The 19,256-nt window shown below is 37.8% G+C and overlaps 2 protein-coding genes across 9 annotated transcripts in view; one reads left to right on the top strand and one right to left on the bottom strand.

Moving 5' to 3' along the window:
• The window catches only part of EPB41L5 (erythrocyte membrane protein band 4.1 like 5), a 131,779-nt gene that overhangs the window by 88,204 nt on the left and 24,319 nt on the right, over positions 1 to 19,256 (bottom strand). For all 8 annotated transcript variants that reach the window (XM_024759166.1, XM_024759167.1, XM_024759168.1 and 5 more), the window contains exons 4-10: positions 6,949 to 6,991; positions 5,905 to 5,983; positions 4,900 to 4,944; positions 4,685 to 4,737; positions 1,447 to 1,567; positions 1,241 to 1,328; positions 364 to 452 (exon numbers count right to left, since the gene is read on the bottom strand). In XM_024759166.1, the coding sequence (XP_024614934.1) occupies positions 364 to 452; positions 1,241 to 1,328; positions 1,447 to 1,567; positions 4,685 to 4,737; positions 4,900 to 4,944; positions 5,905 to 5,983; positions 6,949 to 6,991 (518 nt within the window). The remainder of the gene's footprint in view (positions 1 to 363; positions 453 to 1,240; positions 1,329 to 1,446; positions 1,568 to 4,684; positions 4,738 to 4,899; positions 4,945 to 5,904; positions 5,984 to 6,948; positions 6,992 to 19,256) is intronic.
• LOC112409210 (60S ribosomal protein L10-like) lies at positions 2,690 to 3,379 on the top strand. The gene has a single exon (XM_024759175.1). The coding sequence runs from the start codon at positions 2,690 to 2,692 to the stop codon at positions 3,377 to 3,379; it is 690 nt and encodes a 229-aa protein (XP_024614943.1).

Here is a 19,256-nt window from a genome sequence, read left to right as displayed (position 1 = left end):
GGCGGGTGGGTGGGGAGAAAAAGACCCTGAAACAAAGCACACTCAAGACAGCAACATAACTGTGGGACGGAGGGAGTGGCCATGTGAACACTTAATACACAGAACTAGATGCTATCTATGTTAAGGCATGTATTTTGACATACCTTGAAATTAATGGAAAATGCAACTAGAAGACTTTAAAAAATTGCCTCGGGGGAGAAGACTAAAGACGAACAGGAGGATGACAGGAGATAGCTGCAGTTCACTTCCAAGCTTGCCAGAACTATTTCCAAATTCTGCTTTCTGTACTAACTTCATATAAGTGTTTCTATTCATTAAAAAAATAAAACAACAAAAATTATCTTTGACATTAACTCTGCTTACCAAAAAAATAAGCCAATTTTGGTCTCTCCTTCAAAAACAAGGACTCCTGTTGGGGTCAGTCCCAAACTGTAGTCATTCCCGTCTCTGGCCTAATTTTAGGGGAGCAACATGTGTTAGCTTTATCTGAATAAAACAGGTTTCACATTTTCACACAACTGCTTAATTTTCTTTTCATATTGAATTATATTAATTACATACAGACTAGTATTAATATGAAGGTATTTTCAACAATTAAAGAACCCAAAATCACATTCTCAGGAAACTTCATGCATATTGATAGACACTATAGTTTTAAGGTATGTCTTCATTGGAAATACATTAGTGATTAACTGCCACGACAAAGAAAGCTTTCCAGAGTCTTCCCAAATTCTAGTCACTATTTAAATCACAGATTTTAAAAAAGACTGCCTTTCTGGGAAAATTTAGCTTCTTAAACTAAAAATAACAAATCACTACATAAGCTGTACTAGACTACAGCTTATCAAAGTCCTCTCAAGCTACAAATTTTTAACTTTACTTTCTAAATTATTTTCATTTTTACAGAGCCTACTCAGCTTACATGATAAAAGATGAAATGAATATGAAGTGAAAGAATAAAAAGTGGGTTAAAAAACAAAAAAAACCGCAACAGCAACAGCTTAAAACCAAAGACATACCTTTTTGGAGATTTTGGCTGTTTCTCCTCTCTCTTATAAGGAATTTCTGTGTGAGACTCCCATCATTCAGTATTTACCCTCAATCTTCATAACCACTCATCCAAAGCACCCGGTGTTAGCCCCTGCAAACTCCACACTCCCCCTCACACTGAAAGAATCCATAATCACCTTGAGTCTTGAAGGAATAACGCTTTTAAGAAGTATCACCACACAGTGCTTACCTTGACCACATGCATATCAACCCCATACATTTCTAGCCACTTGGCTTTATTCAGATAATTGGTTTCAGCTTGTGCTGGTGTCTGACCTCTGAAATTGAAAAAACAAAAAATTTTAAGATGATTATGAATATACAATGAATTCTATACCAAGCAGAGAAACAGAAGAAAACAAATAGGAAATCACTGTTGCGGTGATGTGACGGTACCTGCATTCCTTCCATTTCTCAAAAACAGCCAGCTCCATCTCTTCCGTCTGAACGGGCACAAACCTGAACTCAGACACAAGTTCAGGACTGTGCTCGGCAAGGTCGTAGTCACCAAGTTCAGCTACAAACAAGTTTCACAGTTATGTTTTGTTAATAAGTTTACTTCCTGCTGAATCCTTCTTCAAGACCCATTTTATTAATAAAAACTGCTAAGAAGATTAGATTCTTTCTTAAACTACAAGGCATTCATAACACCCAGACCATTCCCAAAAATAAATCTAGCTTTGACTTAAGACTTATCTGTCTGTACACACAAATCAAGCACTTGCGGTTGGTAGCGTATTTTCAATTAAATGTCTTTCTCTTAATTTATTCATATGTTATAATGCTTAGCTTCTGAAAACCTCTTTTAGACTTCCATAGAGAAATACCTTTTGATCGTATATTGAATAAACGAAAATATTTATTAGCAATCCTTAAAAAACAATTAGCTGGCACCTGTTAAGAAGCTAATATGCACAGAACATGACATCAAATATCACTGTAAGAAATAATCACCGTCCCTCCTCGAATTTTAAATTATTAATCCCAAAGAAATAACAAAAAGAAGTTACTAAAAAATATCTTGTGAAGGCAGCAGGAAAAGAACTGGGCAATGAACAGACATTTATGTGCCCATCTGTGGTTATCTCTGAACTGGGCTTGGGGAAGGAGCGGAAACAATGATTCTAATATTCTATTCTTTAGAAATATTTCCTTTAAAAAATATTTTACTCTAATTAAAATATTTCCATTTTGATAAAAAATTTGGCTGTGGAAAGAAAAAGTACATGAGAACTACTTTGATCATAAAAATGGTAATAACTTGTTGCTTCCTGAGCATCTAATTTACACACTAGACATATTACAGATGTACTGTCATTGAACTTCACAACAACCTTGGAAAATATTCTCACTCCTACTTCACTGCTGAAGAAAATGCTCTTCGTCTGGATCACAAGTTCTTTAAGAAGCCCCAAACCAAAGCTGCTACATAATGTTGTTCAGGATATATACTAAAATGGTAAAGAAAAACTGAACTTGAGAGTGTGAGAAAAGTGATAAAGATTATTATGATAAAACAGAAAATCATAAATGCAAAGCAAGGAGCTCATTTTATGAAGATGGGAGTAACACTCCAGCTGAATCACTCTTCAGGACCTTAATAGTTAGTAGGACTTGGTAAGCTACTAGACACGGGACAATGAGATGCCTAAGATGTAGTCTGAAGTTTGGAGGAATCACAACAGTAGCAGTGCCACACCCACTGTGCGGCCACATGGCGTCGGATGAGGATGAGCAGCTCTGCTCCGAAGCCCTGGAGGCTGCCCGTGTCTGTGCCAACGAGGACCAGGTGAAACGCCGGGGCAAAGATGCTGTTCACATTCGTGTGCAGCCCCACCCTTCCCACGTCATCCGCACCAACAGGATGCTGTCCTGTGCTGGAGCTGATGGGCTCCAGACAGGTATGCAAGGGGCCTCTGGAAAGCCCAGGGCACAGTGGCCAGGGTCCACACTGGCCAAGTCACAATGTCACCCGCACCAAGCTGCAGAACAAGCAGCATGTGATCGAGGCCCTCCACAGGGCCAAGTTCAAGTTCCCTGGCCGCCACAGATCCTCCTCATCTCCAAGATGTGGGGACTGATGAAGTTTAACGCGGATGAATTTGAAAGCACGGTGGCAGAGACCCAGCTCACGCCGGATGGCTGTGGGGTCGAGTACACCCCTAACCGTGGCCCCTGGACATGCAGCGGGCCCTGCCCTCGCGACAGCCTTGGCGTCGTCCCTCCTTATGTGTGCCCACCAATACATCCTACTTTCTTGTCAAACAAAAAAAGGTGCCATGGATGCAAGAGAAAAGTAGGAAAGATTTTATTCAGGGAAAAAATATGATAGGTAGGGTTAAGAGATAATATTACACAGCCACATGCATGAATCAGACAATGAGTACTTAGTGAGCATTACTTTGAATGAGTGTTTTGTTAAATAGACAAAAAATGTATAAAAATCATATTTTCAAGAAGCGTATACTTTGGCAGTCACAAAACTTATGAGACACAGAATATAAGAAGCAGTAAGTGGTGGAACACAGATGCTGAAAGTGACAGCTTTTCTGTAGATCTGAGAGTTTCAGAATTAACAACCTCACACAGCAATTAATGAAGCAAAAAATGTGCTTTCAAGAAAAGATGCATGCAATTATACAGCGTGATCATTACAGTGCTAGAGGCACAACACTTCCAAACTACTATCTATTTGACTTTCCAGCAGATGAGAAAACGAGTTTTAGTTTGTAGACAGACTACAGTTTACACTAGCGGCAAATTTTTGAAGTACAGAAATTTCCTTCAGTCACCAATCCCTCTATCGACAGAAAAATATGCTTTCTAAAATAGCAGAAGCACAAAATAAGCAAAATAATAGGTTTACCATAAAACATGAAAATTTAGTCTCTTTATTATCCACACAATGGAAAATAAATACTGCTGATCTTAGAGAGATTGGGGATAATATGGAATCACCCCAAAAGAGCATAAAATTATTAATGTCTTAATAATCATTAAATATTGCTTTTATTCTAGTATATACGGATACTCCAGTCAGGATATTTCTTTCCCTTTTGTGAACAAGGACTGAAGATTATTATTTTCCCAAAACATCAATTTTTCAGAAGAGAATACCTAAGTTCAACAAATATTTGATCAGCGTAACAAGGTACAAAAGGGTAAGTTTTTCATTAATCTCACTGACTGGAAAACGCTTTTTAAAAAATTCTTAAAATAACCATCAGGAACTTTTAAATACATGCTAAGTATTTCTTTCATGGATTTATTTTTAAGGATAAGACTAAAGAAAGCAAACCAGGTGGTACAGCAACAATTTGCTCATATATCCCTGCATTCTTTTTGAAGGAAAAAAATTAGCTGAGGATCCAACTAAAACAGATATTGAATTATCAAGTAGACTGCAATTTCTGTTTGAAAACACTATTAGATGGAAAGGGAGCAAGTAAAGACAAAGGGAAGAAAAAGAAGGCAGTATCTAAAAGGGAAAGGCAGAGCTGGGTCCTGATACACGTTTACACAAACCGTGGTTGTTCTTTTCTCACACATCACTTTGAATTTCTTGAAATTCCTCAAATGCACACAAAGAAGAATTATGCTTCACTCTTAACAGGCAACATAAAAAACTGCTTACCCTGCAAGTTATAAGCTGCCAACTGAACCGCTGTATCAAAAGGACACTCCAATCTGAGAGCAGAACACAAATGTGTTAAACACGCCAACGTCATGACCTTTGTTTTACAATAAATGGAAATAAGACATACTTTGACCATTTCTTTTTCATAATTAACTAAGAACTTATTTTTCAACTACTCAAGAAAATGTGGTTTACCTTAAACTAATACTCACTTTCCACTGAGAATATCTTGTTTTAATTGAAGAACAAATAAGTACCTAAGAAAAATAAAAGGCACAAATTTAACTAAACAGATCAATCTACCATGAAAAATAATCCTGCTCTTCTAATCTGAGAAGAAACATTCTTAATTACAAAACTTTACCCACAATAAAGTCTGTAAAGGAAAAAAGAATATGAAACAAGGGGCACTCAGTGTCAGGAGGATGGGCCAGAGTACAGGGTAGCCCCTCAAAAGAAAAGGTTTAGCAAATTCCTGGGAATGAGCTCTGTGGTCTGCTTCACCTTCACTGTGACGACACAGCCACCTCATACGTAAAACGATACGGCAATGTACGCATGGGTAAGAGCTCTAATCTTGTCCACTAGCAGAGTGTTCAAGAGGAACACCTTCTAAAGGGACTCAGCAATTCAATTTTTTACTTAATAAAAATAGTATGTGTGCATGGTCATAGATGTGCAATACAGAGTCCATGAATAAATACTGAGGCAAGACAAAATAAAAATAAATGTTTGTAACTTACTTAAAGTTACTGAAAACTATTCAAGCAAAATCAGGATTCAACATTTTTCAATAATCAATGGCATTTCAATAAAGAAAGTCAGGAGCCAACTTGAAACAACTCTCAGTGGCCGAAAATAGATCATTTTGAACATCAATAGACACCATATGATAATGTACTGAAGCACATCAGTCCTATTTAAAATTCACGAGTTGATAACGATACTTAAAAACAGAACTCACTGGTTACGTTTGCTTGATGCTAGAGAACCAACTGTTTGTTTTGAAAACTGGTAAATAAAGGAAAACATTCTACACTTAAAAAAATACTGCCCCAAATGAAATTATCTTGTCTGGTATCTTGTTACCAGGGGCAAAGTATCCATTTCACTAGCTATCTGTACACTGGAAGGAACTGTAAAGGCAACCTCCCGACATCTTTAGCCAGCCTGACCAAAACTTTACGCTTGCACACAGCTCCAGACATTGGGCTTACCGGGTTCGTTCTTCACGGAGATTATTTGGTTCTGAGGAATAAAACTTAACTCGAAGATGCAGACAATAGGGTGAACCAACTGCCATTAAAAGAAAAAAAAGGGAGTGTAACTTTTTCAATATGGTTATTTAAATAAGAATTTTCAGTCAGTAAATCTGTCAAAAATCTACTGAGGTGGACAGAAGGTAACAGATTATTGTGGCAGTAATTCAGGTTCCACTGTGGGCTCAATGAAGCCTAACACAATCAACAGACGTTGCAAGTATACCAACCATCATGTAGCAGTGTCACATCATATCTGTCCTCCCAGGAACAGACAGCTCCAGATTAAGTCTAATAGTTCAGGGCCAAATACGCTGAATGAAAAAGTCTTGACTATGCCCTCTGACAGCCCTAAAAACCGCCGAGCTCTGTTTCTCAAGAGCAAGGAGGGACGCCTGTTATTAACTGTGCGTGGCAAGTCACCCCACATCCTTTCCAATCCACTTCACCAACCTCTATATTCTCAGAAGTCCCATTACTTTGTAAAAAGAGTTGAGGTGCCCTAAAAATCTGTTACTACAGAAAACATGATGGATTATGGACTGGACACTAGTATTGTCCCCTGACTATCGCTAGGAACAATACTGACATTTTATGTGAATGACTTCTTTTCATTATTCTTAATTTAAAAAAAAAAAGTTACAGCCTTAAATTCTCAAAATATTTTCTAGTGCAGGGCAGACACCAAACAGAAAAATTCCAATATAAGTAATTACTAAAGAAAAGTTAAGCATCTCATGGGAACTCACATCTCATTTCCAAACTGCAAGCCTTTCTCCTGGAAACAAACTGTAAGGCACTTGAATCTAGATTACCATCAACCCTATATAATTTACAGGATGGGTCAGTATATTGGATTGAAATTATTTTTAGAAAGTAGAGATGCTAAGAAACTCATTGGAAACATGATTTCTTATGTCCCTACTACGAGAAATCAGTTTCTAATATACAATTATACATAATTCGATTTCCATTTTTTTTCACAATTTTTTCAACACTTACTTTTTACTTGCTTTTTGATGCTTTTTGTACCATCCAACCAATGCTGAAAACAAAAACAAAAAGTTAGCTCTTAAGCAGATGAGAGAACTTAACATTTTAATTACGAAAAGTTAATTTTCATCATGCTTTTGCTGATAACGATACGGAAATATTTCACAAGAGAGAAACAAATGTGAGACTGAAAATTGGAGAGCAGGGGAGTGTTAATCTGGCCAGAATCCACAGCAAGCTTATGACACATATAAACAACAACAAAAAACCCTAAAACCAGATATATGACTTCTTAAACCATTTCCTCTGCTCTCTCAGTAACAAGGATGATATTCTAAATTTTGCCCTCAGTTTTTCTCACTGTTCCCCAAAAGATGACTCTTTCAAAACTGATAAAATTAGAAGTATCCTCATATTCTAGTACTTGGTTCATTCCTGTAATAAAAATGTGAGATTTATTAACAGATCATAACCACAAATTAGGTGAAATAACAATGTCACTTATGTTTTACAAAACAGGTACTACTCAGAGTAGTAGTCTCTGAAAGAGCTTACACAATAAAATTAGATCTCTCTCATAACTAAGGCCCTATCTATTAAGTAAGCAGTCTTTGCTCCTTTGCTTTACAAATAAAAAAAGGTAACATTGTGATTAGCAGACTTCTGGTTTCAACAGTAACAGCCTTTTCTGACTTCTGTAACCTCTTCACTCTGAAATGCCCAAAACACAAAGAGACCTAAGAACCGATTCCAGAGACTTGCACTGATAAACCACTCCCAGCTCACTTCTCACTATTAATCCCTTTACACCAAGTCCTAACAGGGACAGGACGCCCTCATCGCACTAAGATACACATGACTGTGCTCTCTTCAGCATGCTTACAATTCCAAGCGCCCTAAACCAAAGGAGTGCTCTTGTGCTACAGCTCACAGAGCTAAGGAATCCAGTCTCAGAAACCCAGACGGGCAAAGTGTGGGTAAACAAGGCTGCACTGTTAACAGACTTGTAACCATTTGCTTTTCTTGCCAATTATTTGCCTAGCCTCTTCTCTCCGTTCTCTGCCAAGATCCAAAAGTGAAATTCACAGAACTACCAGTGTGCCAGCAAAGTACCTCTGCGTGTGGACACAGGATAGTCAGTAAACATTTCCAAAGGCAATTAAATACAGCGCAGTATCTCCTCTGGATTCCAAGTGTGCAGGCTACTTAGTCAGCCATCTCTCATCTTTCAATAAATGCAGTCAGACATCTACTTTTAAGCATATTTTAATCTGGCAACTGTTCAGTCTTACACATCTTTCCATTAATACAATGTTCGGTCAGCCACTAGGCAGAACATAATTCAATCTATCAGCTGGAAAGAGTTCAACTAGGACAGTGAAAAGTTCACCCATCATTGCCAAGCCCAGGAATCTACTATACAAAAACCCCAGACTTAGTTGTGCAAAATACCTACTACAGCCTAATGCCAATCACACACTGGGTATGAGATAAATTTTGCTTATATGCCCTAGATTGTTTTCTCCCCACAACCATGGATCTGGGAGTTGCCCTATCTTCAGGCTTCATCTATTATACTGCAGTGAATTCGGAAGTGAATGCTGGTCACCCAGGCATCTCATGCAGCCACAGTTAGGGAGACTCTCATTCACTATAATGAACACAAATGAGCACACACCTTCTGAGAGGCAATCTGACTATGCCTTCAAAATAACTATGTGCCTTTGACTCAGCAGTTCTGCATCTAGAAACCATTATGGATGATTTAACCCACAAGGAATTATATCAGAGAAAAGAAAGAAATCTGTATATCCAGCAATAGTGAACTGGTTAAATAAAGTATTTCAACATTATAGAACTGTGCAACAATGAAAAATAATGAAAGTAAAAGTAGTTAAGAATCTGGAAAATTATTTATAGTATACTGTTAAAATTGTTTTTTTGTTTTTTGGGGTTTTTCTTTCTTATTTTTTAAATTTTTTGGCTGCATTGGGTCTTCGTTGTTGCACACAGGCTTTCTGTAGTTGTGGCGAGCGGGGGCTACTCTTCATTGCGGTGCGAGGGCTTCTCATTGCAGTGGCTTCTCTTGTTGCGGAGCATGGGCTCTAGGTGCACGGGCTTCAGTAGTTGTGGTGCGCGTGCTCAGCAGTTGTGGCTCGTCAGCTTAGTTGCTCCGTGGCATGTGGGATCTTCCCAGACCAAGCCTCAAAACTGTGTCCCCTTCACGGGCAGGTGGATTCTTAACCACTGCGCCACCAGGGAAGTCCCATTAAAATTGTTAAAGGCAAATTACAACATATTATAAATTGTTTTTACAAAATGTACAAATTTGTACATTTTGATCCTTGAACAAAGGGGCTGAACTTTGCAGGTCCACTGATACGTGGATTTTTTTCACTAAAACATGCACTACAGCACCACACAATCCTCAGTTGGTTGAATTCACAGATGCAGAACCTCAGATATAGAAGGCCAACTATAGAAGTTATATGCTGATTTTCAACTGCACCCCTAACCCCACACTGGTCATGGGTCCACTGTATATATAAACATGCCTTTTGGGCTTCCCTGGTGGCACAATGGTTAAGAATCCGCCTGCCAATGCAGGGGACACGGGTTCAAGCCCTGGTCTGGGAAGATCCCACATGCCATGGAGCAACTAAGCCCATGTGCCACAACTACTGAGCCCACGTGCTACAACTACTGAGCCCAGGCGCCTAGAGCCCGTGCTCCGCAACAAGAGAAGCCATCACAATGAGAAGCCCGTGCACCACACCGAAGAGTAGCCCCCGCTCACAACTAGAGAAAGCCCGCGCACAGCAATGAAGACCCAACACAGCCAAAAATTAATTAATTAATTTTAAAAAATGCCTTTTCTTTTGGACTGAGGCAATCTATTACAAAGCAGTAAGAGATAGTACCAGCTAGGTGGCTGAGACTGCTGGTGATCATTTTTCTTTGTGTTTTCCTGTATTTTCAACTTAGTCTACAACAAGCACACTCTTACTTAAAATGATAATCATGGACCCCCTTACTTTAATATTTCATATGAGTAATATATTCATGTGGCTTAAGTTTTTGGTAATATTAAAAGGTATATGGTCAACAGTCCCTCCAACCCCTGCAATACCAACTTCTATCATCATATGCACCACTCCCCACCCACCAAGATATTTACTGGTTTCTGATTCCTTCCAGAGTTTCTTCAAACAAAGAAAAGAAACAAATTGTGTGTGTTGGTAAAGAGTAAAGAAATTAATAATGGGCTGAAAATCAACAGGCTAAATATAAATTTTGACAGAATAAATTTAAGGGATATTGAGAAGGAAACATTAATATAAGACAGACCAATACTATTTCAATAACAACTTAGTCTTTCTTAGACAGTTGTAACAAATTTCTTCCAGTTTAAGAACATTTAAGGCCTGTCTCATAAATGGACCTTTAATCTCTAATTTGTGCCCTAATACTCTAAGAAGCACATTAAACATACAATCATCCTGGTGAGACAAAGGATCAGAGTTTTCTTCCAAGCAGGCATTTTAGTCTCTTTGCTACCTGCATGTAATAGCTTCTACACTCCGCACTCCCTTAAGACAACCCAAAACTCAGATAAAGCATCAAGCACATTTTACAGTAAAATTTAGGAGCTGGGGGAATTCCTGGTGACGTTCTGGGAAAGGTCTGAGTTCATGTTTGCATATCCTCTAGTCTGTTTTCTTTCATCTCCTCCACATTCCAAGCCCAGGGACTGGAAAATTCAGAGCTCAGAGACAGGCACTGATAGTATTTTCTTTGAATCTTTAGGAGTTGAGTTTAAATTACAGCAGAAGATAAAAGTGAGAGCATGCAGACATAGACTCCTGGATGCACAGTGTGGAACTAATATGGCTCTCTTTCCTCATGGACATTAAAAAGGAAACAAACTCCCTTCTAATTTCCTAAAGTTTGGTTGATAAAATTAGAATTCAAAGGATATGGGAAGCTACATTTCTTTCCATCCTATTGAGCTAGGCATGAAAGAACAATTACTTACTTGTGTGTCTTAAAATATACATAATAATCACAAACATAACAACAGGTATTACTAAACTAAACAAAGAATCACCTAGGGAGCTTCCAAAACACGAATAAACACACACCCTTATCCAGGCCCTATAGCCAGTCTGTAAACAGCTCTTCAAATGAATGATTTCTGACTTCTAATGCCCACATGACTCCACTGCTTCTGCTCAAAGAGCAAAGAGCTTAGGGCAGACAGATGTTAACCATCTTTCCAAACAACTGCCTCTGCAAAAAATATTTCTCCTGTGAGGAGTAGAGGCTCATGCTCTGCATTAAAGGATTATTTTAAATCAAATTTTAACACTTTTAACAATTAACAAATGTTAAAAATCAATGAATGCCATGAAAACAGAAGATCAATCTAACTGAAAACACTTCAATTTACTCTAGATTCCATTATAAATTCTACCTGGCTGATTACTTTTTTGGCGTTAAAAGTCTGTGTTATAAGACATTCCAAATGAAGCCTTAGATGAGCCATTAAAATATATTTTCCACTGTATCTTTCTGTGTATTATTAGTATGCCTTCTTAGGACTCTTAAAGTCAAATTTAAAATGGAAATGTAGATGAGTTAGGTAGCTTATACATTCACTCTCTGGAAATACAGCACATAATCTATTTTGGAAATACACTTTTTTGAAAAAAAATACATGTGCAAATATATGTGCCTGTGTGCGTGTCACAATATAGAATACATACATATGTATATTTAACATATAGGTTATTTCTATATATTTTTCACTCCCCACTACTTTATCGACCCTATTGTTTGTGTTCAGTTCTCAGTAACAATCCAAAAATCCAAATCAGCTGCCAACAGTGATCATTTCACCTCCTTCTTTCCAACGTTTATAACTCCTATAACTGCATTTGCTGTTACTTCTGTTATGAAATTTAATAGCAGTGGTAATAAGGGGCATCTCTGTCTCCTGCCTGTCTGTAGTAGGAATGCTTCTGTTGTTTGTTTCTCTATTAATGTAAAGTTGTTTGTCTGTTGTATTTTAATCACCAAAAATCTGTACAGAAGTTGAGCAAAGCCCTTGAGCAACTACCAGGTCTGTTCTCACAGGTGCCGCCTGCTGGGCCACCTGTCTGCCGAACACCTACCATCACCCTGGAGACGGGCGCAGCTTCCAAAACTAGGCTAGATCTACGCAGGGAGAAGGGAGGTCAATTCTGTACAGGCCAAAGTCCATGAGGTTTATTCAAGGGGTTCTGGGGCCAGGACGAAGGGGCTCCAAAGGTCACCGAACCCACACGAAAGGAAGTCGAGAGCGGAGTATTATCTGCCCGACCTCAGATGAGGCAAACACAGCTCACCACATCACGCCCGCAGTGCCAGGAACAAGGCCTGCCCCCTCCCCTGGCTCAGGGATCTAGGACCCGCCACGGAGGGTCCACTGTTGCTGTCTCCAGCTGTGCACTTGCACAGCATTTCCCCAGTGTTCCACCAGACGACTAAAATGTCTACCTCTCAGCTTTGGATTCAACAGCTCCATTTCCATCTGCACTCAGTGTTGTCTAAACTAAATGCCAGAAACTTCAAGTAATCAAGTTACTTCTCTTACTTTCTTCTGCGGTAGAGATTTGAGTGTCAATCTTTTCTGAATGTAGTTTCATTTAAGTGTATGATGAAGCAGTTAACAGCATAAATGAAGGGTTAGGTAGCCTGCTCAGAAGTGGCACACATCACAGACTTATATTCTACTGCCAAGAGCAAGTCACGTGGTCAAAACCTAGCACCAACTAAGCAAGAAAGTATCATCCTCTTACAGCAAAGGCAGGAGACAATCCCATGATATACAATACAACATCTGATGAATTATAATGACTGATATTGAATCATCCATGCATTTCTGAGAATAAACTCCACCTGATCATAATGTATTATTTATACTTTTAATAGGCTGCTGAACATAGTGTGCTGGTATTTTATTTAGGATCTTTTACATAAAGAACAAGGGAAGTTTAATATATCAATATATATACACATATATGCATATATATAACGAACCAAGCTTATCAAATTGATTTAAGGAAAAGGCAAAAAATAATTACTATTGTGTTTTTTCCTTCTTTTCCGAGTATTATGAGAAATGCTACCTATGTTTCCCTTTACTGAACATAAGTGTCTACAATCTAGGTGACTCATTCTTTTTTAAAAACTTGATTGGGCCAGTTAAAATTCTAAGCTCTAAATATGAAGTTTGAGAAACTTCATTAACCAGAGGTCACAAACGTATAGATAGATCAGAGGATTAAATCTTGGCCAAAACATGTTTTGTTTGGTCCATACTATATTTTTCAAATTCTTTAAAAAATTTTTTATTATGAAATGTTCACAGGAAGCTGCAAGAGGTCCTATCTTCCCCTTCGTCCCCCAGTGCTTACATCTTACATAATTATAGTACAATATTAAAATCAGGAGACTCACATTGGTACAATGTGCATACACAGTTCTATGTCACTTTATCACACAGCTAGAGTCCTGAACTGATGCCACAACCAAGATAAAGAAACATTCCACTAGCACCAAGAGCTCTCAGGTAATACTCCTCTATAGACACACCTCTCCCACCTTCAACATCCCTAAACCTCAGCAACCGTTAATTTGATCTCTCTCTCTCTAATTTTGTTGAGAGTGTTACATAAATGGAAGTATACAGCATATGACCTTCTGAGATTGGCTGTTTTTATTCAACATAATGCCCTTGAAACCCATCCAAGTTGTGTGTGTCAATAGATTTTTGTTTTCTATTGCTGAGTAGTATTCCAAGGTATGAATGTGTCACAGTTGGTTTAATCATTAACCTACTGTAGGACACTGGTTTTTTTCAAGTTTTTTGCTATTACTAATAAAGTCACGAACAATCATGCACAGGTTTTTGTGAAGACATAAGTCTTCATTTCTCTAGGATAAATGACCATATATACAATTGCTGAGTCACATGCAAATGTAAGTTTGGCTTTTTTAAGAAGCTGCCAGACTATTTTCCATGGCAGCTGAACCGTTCTGACGCTCCCCAAGGCAGTGTATGAGAGATCCAGTTGCCCCACATCCTCCCCAGCATTTGGAGTTGTCACAATGTTTTATTTCAGCTGTTCTCACAGGTGTACAGTGATGACAGCTCACCAAGGTCTTATTTTGCATTTCCCTGATGTCTAGGGAAACATTGTTTTCTAAATGTTGAGTTTAGGAGTTCTTTATATACACTAGATATGAGTTCTTTGTCAGATATGTGGTTTGCGAATATTTTCTCCCCACCTATAGCTTGGCTTTTCATCCTTTTAAGAGGGCCTTTCCCAGAGCAAAACGTTGTAATTTTTATAAAATCCATCTTATTGGTTTTTAAAAAATGGATCATGTTTTTGGTGTCACATCTCATAATTCTCCAATCCTAGGTCTCAAACATTTTCTGCTATGTATTTCTAAGTTTATAGTTTTACATCTTATGTTTACATACACCATCTATTTTTGAGTTAATTTTTGTATAGGTATGAGGTTTAGGCCAGGGTTCATTTTTTCACCTGATATCCAGTTGATCCAGGACCATTATTAACACTACTCTTCTTTCACTGAACTTCTCTGGAATCTTTGTCAAAAATCAGCTGGCCACAGCCATGCAGAGCTTCTTCTGAGCTCCCCATTTTGTGCCACTGATCTGCATGTCTGAGGTTCTGCCAACGCCATGCGGTCCTGTTTACGGCAGTTGTAACTCTTCAAGCTGAGCAGAGCAAGTACTCTCACTATTTTTCTTTTTCGAAATGGTTTTTTAGCTATTCTAGAGCCTCTGCCTTTCCATATAAGTTTTAAAATAATTTTGTCTATATCTACAAAGGATTTTCTGGAATTCTGATACAAACTGTATTAAACTTGTATATTAATTAGGGAAAAACAGATTACTTTGCTGAGTCTTCTAATCCATGCACACAGCATGTCTCTCAATTTATTTAGCTCTCTTTTGATTTCTTCCATCAGCCACCCTATTTTTTAAAATTTAACCACTGTTTTTAAAAAATGAAAGATTTATTCTAAAGATCTGGATTTCCAGCTTCTCTTGAAATACCTGAAGATCCAGCAATGCTATCTGGCAACAAATGGCTAGAGCTAGGTGGTACCTGCCCCTCTGCCTCCTTTTTGCAGGCAAAAGTGATATGCTCCCTACTTCACCACAATTCCTCTACCAATCAATGTGTCAGCTACAATTTATCACGGTGCTGTCTTTTTCTGTCTCTGTATCTATCAAAAATGAGAAAAGAAACTATACCAAGCATGTAGTATGATTCAAAAAAAGAGAAAAACCATACTTCTTCTTAGAAATAAATAACACTCCCATGTCTTTAATATGCATGCCATCTCGCTTCCCTTTTGTTCTCCTGATTCCTGTAGCTTTTTGATTTTAAGACTGAATATTATTCCTTCAAAATAAATCATACAAGGCTTCCCTGGTGGCGCAGTGGTTGAGAGTCCACCTGCCGATGCAGGGGACACGGGTTCGTGCCCCGTTCCGGGAGGATCCCGCATGCTGCAGAGCGGCTGGGCTTGTGGGCCATGGCTGCTGGGCCTGCGCGTCCGGAGCCTGTGCTCCGCAGCGGGAGAGGCCACAGCGGGGAGAGGCCCGCATACCGCAAAAAAACAAAAACAAAAACAAAATAAATCATACATGTTCTCTAGCAAATCGTTATAGTTAATTCCAATTAACAATTCTGCAAATTCTTACTGTACTAACCTAAAACCACACAGTATCAGAAGAAGAATTCCTTCCTGCCTGGCTTAAGATATATTACCTCCATGCTGGAAAGTTCTATTGTACAAGAAAATTACCCCAAATCATCCTTTTTTAAAAAACCATTGATGTATACAGTTCTGCTGCCATAAGGCAACTCTTTACACATCCTGTTATTTTTATGACAGAGAGTTTCCCAAAATCCTTCACCAAGAAGGAAGGATTCATTAAATTACCATAAAGTTTTTTGCAGAGTCATACAATGAGATTTAATAACAAGGTTTCACCAACAGTATAAAAGATAATAAATTTTCAAAAACATTATTATCATAAAGACTTGAAGAAAAAGCATGCAAATGAATACCATCATCTGTTTTTCCTTAAGCCACAGGTTGTTTATTTGCTAAAGAAGAGCTATTACTAAATAAGAGTCCATAGGTGGGCTTCTGGAATACCTGAATTACCTATACATGTGCACAGAATGTTATATGTACGTGCCTTTTTCTAGGGAAAGCATCCATAGATTTTGTCATCGTAACTCAAGGTTTAAGATCATCACTGGACTATATAAAATGATACTAAATTAAGTTTAGATTTGAAAATAGAAACGGGGCAGTATTGTGCAGTCAACTAAAAACAAGGGTAACCATATATCCTAGTATGCCACAATAATCCTGGTTTAGGCCTACTATCCCAACCTCTCCATCCAGTAAGTCCACCTCTGGCACTCTGCAGTGGCCTGGTTTAAAAAGTGAAGAAACAAACAGAAAATTTGAATATAACTATAACAAGTAAAGAGATTGAGTCACTAATCAAAAAACTTCCCAGAAAAGCCCAGGCCCCAGATGGCTTCACTGGTGAATTCTACCAAGTGTTGAAATAAGAATGAACACCAATCCTTTGTGAGAGCTTCCAAAAAATAGACGAGAGAAGACTTTCCAATTCATTCTGAATGAAACCAGACAAAGATATCACAAGGGGGAAAAAACAAAAAAAACTATAGACCAATATTCCTTATGAATATGGACTTCAAAATCCTCAACAAAATCAAATCAAGCAACATATATAAAGGATTATATGCCATGACCAAGTGAAATTTATCCCAGAAATGCAAGAAAGGTTCAACACACCAACAAAAATGTCAATGCAATACATCATATTAATAGAATACAGAAAATATACCATATGATCTCAATAGATGCAGAAAAAGCATTTAACAAAACCCAACACCCTTTCTTGATAAAAACGTACAAATAGGAATAGAAGAGACCTTCTTCAAAATGATAAAGGGCACCTATAAAACTCCCACAGGTAACATCATACTTGATTGGTGAAAGACTTAACGCTTTTCCCCTAAGATCAAGAATAAGACAAGAATGTCTACCTTTACCACTTCTATTCAACATTTTGGTAAAGGTTCTAGACAGGGCACTTAGGCAAGAAAAAGAGATAAAAAGAAAAAGAAATAAAAGGCATTCAGATTCAAAAGGAAGAAGTAAAACTATCTCTTTTTGCCGATGACATGATCTTATACATAAAACACATAAAAACTAATACATAAGTTCAGCAAGGTTGCCAGATACAAGATACATATGTGAAAATGAATTCTATATACTAGAATCCAAACAAAATACAAAAATGATATCAAGAAAATCACATATTACAATAGCATCAAAGGAATAAAATGCTAAGAGTAAGTTTAACCAAGAAGGTGAAAGACATGTAAACTGAAACTTTCAAACACTGTTTTAAGAAATATAAAGACCTAATACATGGAAAGACATTCCGTGGTCATGTATAATACTTAACATTGTTAAGATGATGATACTGCCCAAATGGATATACAGATTCAATGCAACTCTGGTCAAAACTCCAATTGCCTGATTCACAGAAAGATAGAGAAGATGAAAAGGCAGAGGGCTATGTACCAGATGAAGGAACAAGATAAAACCCCAGAAAAACAACTAACTGAAGTGGAGATAGGCAACCTTCCAGAAAAAGAATAAAGAGTAATGATAGCAAAGAGGATCCAGGACCTCGGAAAAAGAATGGAGGCAAAGATCGAGAAGATGCAAGAAATATTTAACAATGACCTAGAAGAATTAAGGAACAAACAAACAGAGATGAACAATACAATAACTGAAATGAAAACTACATTAGAAGAAATCAATAGCAGAATAACCGAGGCAAAAGAACAGATAAGTGACCTGGAAGACAGAATGGTGGAATTCACTGCTGCAGAACAGAATAAAGATAAAAGAATGAAAAGAAATGAAGACAGCCTAAGAGACCTCTGGGACAACATTAAACGCAACAACATTCGCATTATAGGGGTCCCAGAAGAGGAAGAGAGAGAGAAAGGACCCCAGAAAATATGTGAAGAGATTTTAGTCGAAAACTTCCCTAACATGGGAAAGGAAACAGCCACCCAAGTCCAGGAAGCGCAGAGAGTCCCATACGGGATAAACCCAAGGAGAAACACGCCAAGACACACAGTAATCAAACTGGCAAAAATTAAAGACGAAGAAAAATTATTGAAAGCAGCAAGGGAAAAACCACAAGTAATATACCAGAGAACTCCCATAAGGTTAACAGCTGATTTCTCAGCAGAAACTCTACAAGCCAGAAGGAAGTGGCATGATATACTTAAAGTGATGAAAGAGAAGCACCTACAACCAAGATTACTCTACCCAGCAAGGATCTCATTCAGATTCCATGGAGAAATCTAAAGCTTTACAGAAAAGCAAAAGCTAAGAGAATTCAGCACCACCAAACCAGCTGTACAACAAATGCTAAAGGAACTTCTCTAAGTGGGAAACACAAGAGACGAAAAGGACCTACAAAAACAAACCCAAAACAATTAAGAAAATGGTAATAGGAACATACATACTGATAATTACCTTAAACGTGAATTGATTAAATGCTCCAACAAAAAGACACTGGCTTGCTGACTGGATACAAAAACAAGAGCCATATAAATGCTGCTTACAAGAGACCCACTTCAGACCTAGGGACACATAAAGACTGAAAGTGAGAGAATGGAAAAAGACATTCCATACAAATGGAAATCAAAAGAAAGCTGGAGTAGCAATACTCATATCAGATAAAATAGACTTTAAAATAAAGAATGTTACAAAACACAAGGAGGACACTACATAATGATCAAGGGATCAATCCAAGAAAAAGGTATAACAATTATAAATATATATGCACCCAACATAGGAGCACCTCAATACATAAGGCAACTGCTAACAGCTATAAAAAAGGAAATCAACAGTAACACAGTAATAGTGGAGGACTTTAACACCTCATTTACACCAATAAACAGATCATCCACACAGAAAATTAATAAGGAAACACAAGCTATAAATGACACAACAGACAAGATAGATTTAATTGATATTTATAGGACATTCCATCCAAAAATGGCGGATTACACTTTCTTCCCAAGTGCACATGGAACATTCTCCAGAATAGAGCACATCTTGGGTCACAAATCAAGCCTCAGTAAATTTAAGAAAAT

Source organism: Neophocaena asiaeorientalis, unplaced genomic scaffold (assembly GCF_003031525.2).
Source record: "Neophocaena asiaeorientalis asiaeorientalis breed wild unplaced genomic scaffold, Neophocaena_asiaeorientalis_V1.1 scaffold593, whole genome shotgun sequence".
In the NCBI taxonomy this organism is placed as follows: domain Eukaryota; kingdom Metazoa; phylum Chordata; class Mammalia; order Artiodactyla; family Phocoenidae; genus Neophocaena; species Neophocaena asiaeorientalis.
This window is presented reverse-complemented; position numbering and strand designations above follow the sequence as displayed.